This window comes from Galeopterus variegatus, unplaced genomic scaffold (genome assembly GCF_000696425.1).
Source record: "Galeopterus variegatus unplaced genomic scaffold, G_variegatus-3.0.2 Scaffold8260, whole genome shotgun sequence".
Classification (NCBI taxonomy): Eukaryota; Metazoa; Chordata; class Mammalia; order Dermoptera; family Cynocephalidae; genus Galeopterus; species Galeopterus variegatus.
The window spans coordinates 29,494-37,759 of NW_007734371.1; the positions used below are offsets into that span (position 1 = coordinate 29,494).

The window sequence follows — 8,266 nt, forward strand, 5'->3', positions numbered from 1 at the left end:
CAAAGAAGTGGACAAATGGTCACAAAGCCCCTGCAAACGCTGGGGAGGGGCCGTGCCCGAGTGTCCGCGCTGGGCTTGGGCTCCAGGGCTGGCACGAGTGCAGGGACACGGCCCGAGCTCTGTCCCCGCCCGACCCGAAGCTCAGGTCTCGCCCAGGGAGCCCCACCTCAGTGACTTACTGTCCCCCGCGCACGTGAGCCCAGCGTCCCGGCTGTGCCCCCACTGGTGCCCACGACCCCACGGGCAGCGGAAGGCCTCGTTCCACACGGGCGCCGCTGGGCGTGGACACGGCTGCCCCGCACTGCAGCTCCTGGCACACCATGTGCGCCGTGGCCAGGTCCAGGTCGGCGTCGCACACGATGCCCCAGGTCAGGCCCCGCCTCACCTCCAGGCTCCCGGCGCAGGGGTGGTCGCCGTTGGCCAGCCGGGCCTCTGTGTGTCCTGGGGGCAGACGCTGGACTGAAGCCACCCAGGGCGGGACAGGCTCCCTGCGGGCCTCTGCGGGGCACTGACCCTCCAGCCACCCTCCTGTCCCATGGGGAGGAAGGACGCAGGAGGCACGGCCCCAGGGTCCCGGGGCCTGCAGGGGAAGTCCTGGGTGTTTGGGCTCAGCGCCCTCCCACCACTGCAGGGAAGGAGAGTCTCCCTCCGTCCTAGTGCCCACACAGATGGTGACCGGGGAGGCTCGTCTCTGGCCCCTCCCCACTGGGGAGACCAGCATCTCCACCCCTGAGGCATCGGCCCCTACGTCTGTGTCACTGCACTGACCCCACGCTTGGACCTCGTCTCTGGGCAGGCCACTTTAATCACCTGGTCAGTTTTAAACCCCGGTGCCTAGCTGCACCCTGGCCAGTCTAATCAGAGCTCTGTGGGAGGAGCTGGTATCAGCTCGGCAACCTCTCCAGGTGACCTCAGGGCTGCCAGTGGTGAAAAGCAAGTCCCCGGGAGGCCCCGTCTGTCACTCCTTCCCCAGGAACAGGGATGCAATCTGGGCCCGGCAGGGCAGGGGCCTTGCTGGTGGAGTGGGGGTGAGTGGCCAACAGCCCCAGGGGACAACTCCCCCGCCTGTCCCCCAGGCAGGGGCCATCACCTTCAGTCTCTGGACATGGCTCTGAGTGGACACCTCTGTCTCAGAGATTCCTACCTGTGCACACCTTGGTGTCTGACAGGAGATCACACTGGTCCAGGAAGTTCAGGTTGAAGATGCAGTTGAAGATGCTGGACTCTGTTCCCTGGCAGGTCACCAATTTCTGCCCCGGACCTCCCAGACCCCCTGTGAGGTGGAATCTGGGTGCCTGGAGCGCTGAGCCACACCCCAGCCTTCTGCAGAAGATGCTGGCCTCCTCCTGGTACAAGCCACACCTTATCTCGGGGCCTCGTCCATATCACAGGGGTCCCCATGCAGGGGCTTCCTCTGCCGCTCAACTCCAAGGATGCCAGATTTCCAGCTGCAAACACAGGAGCCCGCTCTCCTCCCACCTGAGCCATGCTGTGCTGTGGCCCTTCCACCCTGTACCCGTGGGGGACTGAGGCTGTGGCCTTTGGTGAAGGGCAGGGCACGGGTCTGCAGCAGAGGACCTTGCTGTGGGCCTAGGACCCTGGAGGCTGTGTGAGCAGCTGCCTGCACCCTCCCCACGCTTCCCTGCTCCCCACTGCCCAGTGCTCCATGCCCTCTGGTTTCTGGGGCTTCTGCTCATGGGGAGGGCCAGCCAAGTGGAGAGGGTGGGCAGGCAGGAGACAGGCCTCTCTGCTCCTCTGTCAGGGGCCCTGAGGCTGATCTCCAGGCTCCCAGTTGACGCTCTGGGGTGGCCTCTGGTCAGGGCCCAGCTGTCTCTGGTTCCAAAGCCCATGAGGCCCTTCTCCTCACCTGTGTAAACACCCCTCCTCCACCTCTCCCCAAATGTGCCACTTTAAGCCTCTGCTTCCCACCAACAATCTGAGAAAAGGTAAAGGGCATGGTCCCATGAGCCAGAACCTGAACAGGATGGGGGCTCTGACATCTGGAGGTGACCCAGGAGCACAAGTCCGGAGCAGACCCTGCAGAGGGAAGCCCGAGGGACAGAGCAGCCTGAAGTCCCGAGGTGTAGGCCATGGCCTCTGCCTACGCCAGCCACGTGGGGGAGGAAGGCAGGGACACTTCACTCAGAAAGTCCTGTGGTCACCACTGGGCCCAAAGCTTGATGGTTCCAAGGAGCTAACTGAACTCAGAGACGATTTGGGCCAGGGTCCCTGCCAAGGCTGTCTGGGTGTGCAACCTGTCCCTCCCCTGCACTGTCCTGGCCTTCAGAGGTGACACGTGTAGGGTCCTTACTGGGCCATGAGGGTCTAAGGGTCACCCGCCCTGGGGTCATGGGCACCTCAGGAGGAGGGTGTCCTGCCTCCCATCCTGGGGGTCTCAAGAACAACCCTCTTCCCAAGGGCAGAAGCCACGATCAGCAGAAGTGCCCCTGGGGGCCGCCATCCCACCTGAGCAGTGCACCGCGCTGATGCATTTACACTTGCAGTCCTGCAGCAGCCTCCATGCCCCCAGGAAGCACTCCCAGAGCGAAGCCTCTGCACCCTGGCACCGCTCCCTGCAGCAAGGGCTGCTGTGTGTCCTGGGGCCATAGCACGTACTTGGGGGTAATGACGGTGTGGCCGCAGCCCAGCTGCCTGCAGATCACGGACACCTCCCCCAGGCCCCAGCCGTCCCCCCACACCAGGCCCTGCTGCCCACTGTGCTCCACCTGCAGGAGGCCCTTGCAGCGGTTTCCACCCCTCACCAGGACCAGGGACTCCACGGCAGGCGCTGTGGGGACAAGAACACAGGAAGGGCTTTCATAGAAAAGGTGCACTTGAGAACTTTTTGTCCAGAATCTTCAAAAAATAGAAATCTAATTTTCACCTTCCATTCCAATTTGTCCCCTTAATATTGATTTTCCCAAGTTTTTCACACTATTTTTGCTGGTGTCAATGACATTAACAAAGTAAAATGTTAACAAAAATGAACAAAATGTTAAAAAAAAGGCCTAAGGACCATTTTCTGTGGAAACTCAACAGAGTCAGGGTTTCAGCCTTTCAAGATAGGTGAATGGCTCAGGAAAGGGAGCCTCTGGTCACTTCACCTGCTAATGAGCTGTGCAGGGGACAGCCCAACCCTCTGGGTCTCCAGCTGAGCCTCCCAGGATTACACCAGGGAATAGATGGAGCCTATGTCGTGTCCTCCCCTTCTCCCCTGGAGGAACGTCCTGCATGTCTGTGGCTCCGGCCACCAGCACCTGCAGACAGCAGCACACACTCACCAGGAGGGAGGGTCCAGCAGGCCAGGAGCAGGGACCACAGCCTTAATGGGGACAGCGCCATGCCTGGACACATCTGCTGGGGCAGCACCATGGTCTGACAGTCCCAGGCAGGCGTCTGTGCTCTGCCCCTGTGTGGAAGGTGGACTCTGACTCGGCGGTGACGCATTCTGAGAAGGAAGTCCAGGAGCGCCCTCGCGGCCCCCCATATCAGAGCCATCATCTGTCACCTGGAGCAGGAGCTCACCCACCATGCCTGAGCCCAGACAGCACCAGCGGCATGTGGTGAGGCCAGGCTGGGCTTCCTGCAGCTGGTGCCTGATGCAGCCACAGGTGTGGGATGGGCGACGAGCCATTCTCAGCAAGGCCCTGTGGCTGCATGCGAGACACCAGGGCCCAGAAGGACAGTGACAGCCTTTCTCTGCCTCACACTAAAGGTGTGGCTGAAGACCTACGGTCCTTCTGAGCTCAGTGTGTCATGAACAGACTGACCTAGTGCTCTGATCAAAGTCTTTGAAGGTGTGCATGCCCTGTGCCTTGGGTTGAATGTCCCCCCAAAACTTAATCCCTATTGCAACTGTTAAGGGTGGGAAATCCTATTATGGTAGTTGAAAGGTGAGGCCTTGAAGAGGTGATTAGATTGTAGGACCGTGCAGTAGTGAATGAATTAATAATGGTGGTCAGAGGCATGGTTCCGTGGACTTTAAAAGGAGAGCACATGCGAGTCTCTCTCTCTCTGTGCTCTGCCATTTTCTGCCATGGGAGACCCTGCATTGCTGTAAAGCCAACACCAAAGAAGACTCTCACCAGATGTGTTCCCTGGACTTTGGACTTCCCAGCCTCTGAAACTGTAAGCAATATATTTCATTTTCTTATAAATTACCCAATTCCAGATATTTTGTTATAAGCAATAGAAATGAACTAATACATCCTGTGACCAGCAATTGTAGAGGTTACACATCTCCTGGTGAGGATGTGCATGGTAGGAAGCAGCCAAACGTGCAAGTTAACTAGACTAGGATGGTTAAATAAACCAGGGAACATCTATATGATGGGATATGACACATTTTGCAAATCGTGCTCATATCTATGCATCTATGCAAATAAAGTTTTCAGTGGATATACTCCACGATGTTAAAAAAGTTCATTTCTGGGAGGTAGAATGTTTGATACTTTACATTTTCTCCTTGTGCCTTGTCTGCACAGTCTAAAGATTCTGAAATGAGCATACAATTTTGTAAACAGAATAATTTCAGTAAATCAGAAAATGTACTCAGAACTAGCTACATAATTTGTACGGCCCAGAGCAAAATAAAAATACAAGGCCCCTTAATGAAAAATTAAGGTGACAACCTTAACTTTAATATTTAATTTCAGGGTGGCAACACAGAGTATTAAACCAAGTGGGGTCCTTCTGAGTACAAAGACTGAAGCCAGCACAATGTCCCTGAGCTGTCACCCAGGAAGCAGATGTGGTGCAATGGTGTGCACCTTGAGGTGGGGGCCACAGTTCTCTTGAGCAGGAAGGGACCCTGATCACAAAAGGAGACCCTCACCACACCCATGGCCCTCCCCTACACCTCAGCTGTGCCCAGCTCAGCCATGACCCAGCCTCAAATTACTAACGCCAGCCCCCAAGGCACAAAAGTCATCTCTTGTGGAACTCCAGAAGTGGACTCTGCTTACCAGATGTCAAAAGAATTTGCAGTAAATCCAATTGACAATTGAAAGGCATTTGTCAGAATTTTTCAAACTTCATTGAAGGAAGGAGCTAGAGCCATTCATACTCAGGGTGGGGTGGGGCTGGGGCCTCTGATACTTCTGGAGAGGTGAAGAGAGAAACACTCTGGAGGATGAGAAGGGGCAAGAGAGCTTCAGCCACAAAAATCACTGAAGCATGGCCAGAGGATAGACAAATAAGAGGTGAAGGGACAGACCTCTCATGTTGTCTGAGCCCCCAGTGGACCCTCACCCTTTCAGCTGTGCTGATTTTGTCCTGGTCACCAGCCTTCACATTGTTCTCCACAAGTTCTGACCACCAATGTCACACTGGCAATGTCTTACCTGTCCTTGGAAGTCTACACAAGAGCTCAACATGATCAGATGGACAGCAGCAACCCTACCTTATTTCCAGAGGTATTGAGAGCAGACTGGGAGGAAGCAGCATCCCTATACTTGGCAGTGTTATCAGTCCACCATATAAGTCGATTCTCCACCAGGACACCACAAGACTCCATTAACAGCCAGATAACAATAAGGGTATGATTTCCACCAGGACACCACGAGGGTCCAGTGCCCAGCAGGAGAACCTCAAACCTATTCCATAGCAGGACACCATGAAAGTCCATTCTCCAGCAGGATGCCTTGATGGTCCATTCACTACCAGGACACCATGGAGGTCCATTCTCCACCAGGACACCATGAGAGTGCATTCTACACCAGGACAGCACGAGAGTCCATTAACAGCCAGATAACAATGAGGGTATAATTTCCACCAGGACGCCACGAGGGTCAACTCCTCAGCAGGACCACATGAGAGCCGATTCCACACCAGGACACCATGGAGGTCCATTCTCCACCAGGACACCATGAGAGTGCATTCTACACCAGGACAGCATGAGAGTGCATTCTACACCAGGACAGCACGAGAGTCCATTAACAGCCAGATAACAATGAGGGTATAATTTCCACCAGGACACCACGAGGGTCAACTTCTCAGCAGGACCACATGAGAGCCGATTCCACACCAGGACACCATGAGGGTCCATTTCCAAGTGGGACAATATCAGTGTCCATTCTCCACTAGGACATCATAAGAGTCCATTCCACAGCAGGATACCATGAGAGTTTATTCCCTACCAAGACACCATGAGGGTCTATTCCCCAACAGGACACCATTAGCAGCCTTTCCTTGTAAGGACACCATGAGGAACCATTCTTCATAAGGACAACATTGGAGTCCATTCCAACTAGGGCAACATGAGATTCCATTCCCCAACAGGAGGCCATCAGGGCCCATTCTCCGTCAGAACACCATGAGAGTCCTTTCCCACCAGAACACCATGAGGCTCCATTTTCCATCACAACATGAGGCAGGTCTATTCTCCACCAGTCACCATGAGAATCTGATATCCATCAGGACACCACAAGGGTCTATTCCCCAGCAGGACATCATGAACTGCCTTTCCCTGTCAGGACATCATGAGGAACCATTCTCCATAAGGACAACATCAGAGTGCATTCCTCACTAGGGCACCATGAGAGTCCATTCTTCACCAGAACACCATGGGAGCCCTTTCCCAGCAAGACAACATGAGTCTCCATCACCCAGCTGGACACCATCAAGGTCCATTCTCTACCAGGAAAACATGAAAGTCCATTCCCAGACAGGACACCATATGGGTGCATTTTTTACCAGGACACCATAAGAGTCCATTACCTACTAGGATACCATGAGGCTGCATTCTTCATCAGGATATCATGAGAGTCCATTCTCTACCAGGATGCAATGAGGGTCCATTCTCCATCAGGACACCACAAGAGTTTGTTCTCCAGCAGGACGACATGAGAGGCTACTCCTTACCAGGACCACATGAGGATCCAGTGACCACCAGTACACCATGAGGGTCTATTTTCCACCAGGACTCCACAAGGGCCCATTCAATGTCTGGACACCATGAACTTCCAGTCTCCACCAAGACATCATGAAAAACATTCTCCACCAGGATCACCATGAGAGTCCTTTACCCACCATGACACAATGAGAGTCTATTCTCCACCAGAACACCATGAGGGTCCATTCTCCAGCAGGATTCTCTGAGAATCCTTATACCACCAGAATACAGTCAGGGTCCATTCTCCACCAGGACAGCATGAGAGTCAATTCCTCACCAGAACACCATGAGGGTCCATTCCCCACCAAGACAACATGAGGGTCCATTCTCCAGTAGGACACTGTGAGAGTCCATTCCTCTCTTGGACAACAATTGAGTCTATTCTTCACCAGGAGACCATTAGGGTCCATTCTCAACCATGGCAACATAAGAGTACGTTATTTACTAACCACTGTGAGAGTCCATTCCATACCAGGACACCACGAAGGTCCTTTCTATATCAGGACACTCCAAGGGATGATTCTCCACCAGCACACCATGAGTGCCCATTCCCCACCAGGACACCATCGGGCTCCATTCTCCATCAGGGCACAATCAGTGTCCACTCTCCACCAGGACACTATAAGACTATTCGCCACCAGGACATCATTAGAGTCCATTCATCACCAGGACACAATGAGGGCCCTTTCTCCTTCAGGACATCAGGGTCCATTCTATGTCAGGACACAACGAGGGTCTGTTCGCCACCAGGAAACCATGAGAGTCTATTCTCCATCTGGACAGCATAAGAATCCATTCCCTATCAGGACACCATCAGGATCTATTCTGCACCAAGATACCATGAGAGTCCATTCCCCACCAGGACAACGTGAGGGTCCATATTCCAACAGTATACCATAACGTTGTGTTCCCCACCAGGACACCACAAGAGACCATTCCCCTCAGGACATCATGAACTTCCATGCTCCACCAGGACATGATGAGAGTCCATTCCCTACCATAACACAATAACAGTCTATTCTCTACCAGGACACCAAGAGAATCAAGTCCCTAGCAGGACACCATGAGAGTTCATTGTCTATCAGGGCACCATAAGGAGCTATTCTCCACCAGGACACCATGGGGTTCCATTCTCTACCAGGACACTGTGAGAGTCCATTTCCCACCAGGTCACCATTAGAGTCCATTCTCCATCAGGACAACATGAGAGTCCTTTCTAAACTAGGACTCCATTAGGGTCCATTCGCCACCAGGACACCATGATAGTTCATTCCCCAGCAAGACACCATGAGGGTTTGTTCTCCACCAAATGGAGACACTATGAGGGGCCATTCACCAACAGGACAGCATCAGGGTCCATTCCCCATCAGGACA

At 54.1% G+C, this 8,266-nt stretch overlaps 1 protein-coding gene across 1 annotated transcript in view; it reads right to left on the reverse strand.

Annotated features, from left to right (window-relative positions):
- The window catches only part of LOC103608294 (scavenger receptor cysteine-rich domain-containing protein SCART1-like), a gene marked incomplete at its 3' end in the record, with an annotated part of 14,200 nt that extends 10,566 nt beyond the window's left edge, over nt 1-3,634 (reverse strand). Inside the window, 6 exon segments of the mRNA XM_008592745.1 lie at nt 180-271; nt 273-441; nt 1,145-1,362; nt 2,617-2,788; nt 2,885-2,943; nt 3,282-3,634. Coding sequence (XP_008590967.1) covers nt 180-271; nt 273-441; nt 1,145-1,362; nt 2,617-2,788; nt 2,885-2,943; nt 3,282-3,634 — 1,063 coding nt within the window.
- Nucleotides 3,635-8,266: the final 4,632 nt, after the last annotated feature.